The following is a 1,107-nucleotide window of genomic DNA, read 5'->3' on the forward strand; positions in this document are numbered from 1 at the left end:
GTGGTGGCGGCCGCGGGCGCGGGGAGCAGGACCGCCTGTCGAGGGGGCTGCCTCCTCTGCAGGGACCCTGAGGACGGGCTCGGGTGTCCCTTGACCCCTTGCCCAAACCCTGCCCACCCCGCTCACCCAGCGTGATGGGTTTGCTGTCCTCCTGGTCCGAGCCGATGCCCGTCCGCGGGCTGCTGCTCTGCTCTGCATCTGCAAGAGAAAAAAGCCACTGGGGTGAGCCAGCCCACGCCGGTACAAGCCAGGGATACCTGCCGGCTAACTGCCCTGGCAGCCTCCCCCGCCACTCTGCTGGGGGGGGGGCACTGAGGCATGGTCTGGCCAGCGGCTCCCACCCCACAGGAGGACCACGACTGAGCCGGCACAGCCCCAGCCACCGGGAAAGAGCCAGCAAGCGTCCCTCCCTGCGGCCCCCCCGCCGGTGACAAGAATGGGGACACCCCTGCGCTGGCATGCAGGATACGGGCACTGCTCCCCACAGGAGGGAAACCCATAGTGCTCGACCTGCCCCGAGGCAGGGTGACGTCCGCCTGGCCCCGCTCCTGCCTCCCTGCCTCCTCTCCTCTCTCCAGCCACTGCTGTGACCCATCCCTGCCCCACCAGGCAGTGTCACCGCGGCCGGGCATCGACCTCGCCGCCCCGTGGCACCTCGTCCTGCCTCCCCCAAGCCCCGTGGAGGGCAGCAGGGCCCCAGGGCAGCACCCACTCTGACCCCCGAAGTTCCCGCTGTTCCCGCTCCATCTTAGCTAAAAATAACCCGGCTCAGACGCTGAGCTCAGCGGCACCGGCACACCCCGGCACAGCACGGCACGGCTGGCGTACCCTCTGGCTCCCCACGCCCCACTGGGGCCTGAGCCACACTCAGGAGCATCCTTCCTCCCCGGGCACAGGCTCGGCCATACCAAAGCCCTTCCAAAACTTTCACCATGTATTTCCCCCCACTCCTCGTCCTTCCTCCCGCTCCTCCATCCTCCTCCTCCTCCCACCCCTTGGCCTTCGGCGTTTCTCTTTCGCAGCTTTGGCTGATGCCGGGAAAGGGCTGCGACAATCCAAACAACACCATCAAAACAGAGCGGCCGCCGCTGCCAGCCCGCCTGCCGC

General features: G+C 68.1%; 1 protein-coding gene across 1 annotated transcript in view; it reads right to left on the reverse strand.

Annotated features, from left to right (window-relative positions):
* Positions 1 to 1,107, reverse strand: part of NFIC (nuclear factor I C) — a 28,721-nt gene that overhangs the window by 7,596 nt on the left and 20,018 nt on the right. The window contains 1 exon segment of the mRNA XM_019471474.1: positions 127 to 198. Coding sequence (XP_019327019.1) covers positions 127 to 198 — 72 coding nt within the window.

Source organism: Aptenodytes forsteri, unplaced genomic scaffold (assembly GCF_000699145.1).
Source record: "Aptenodytes forsteri isolate BGI_AS27 unplaced genomic scaffold, ASM69914v1 Scaffold274, whole genome shotgun sequence".
Taxonomy (NCBI): Eukaryota; Metazoa; Chordata; class Aves; order Sphenisciformes; family Spheniscidae; genus Aptenodytes; species Aptenodytes forsteri.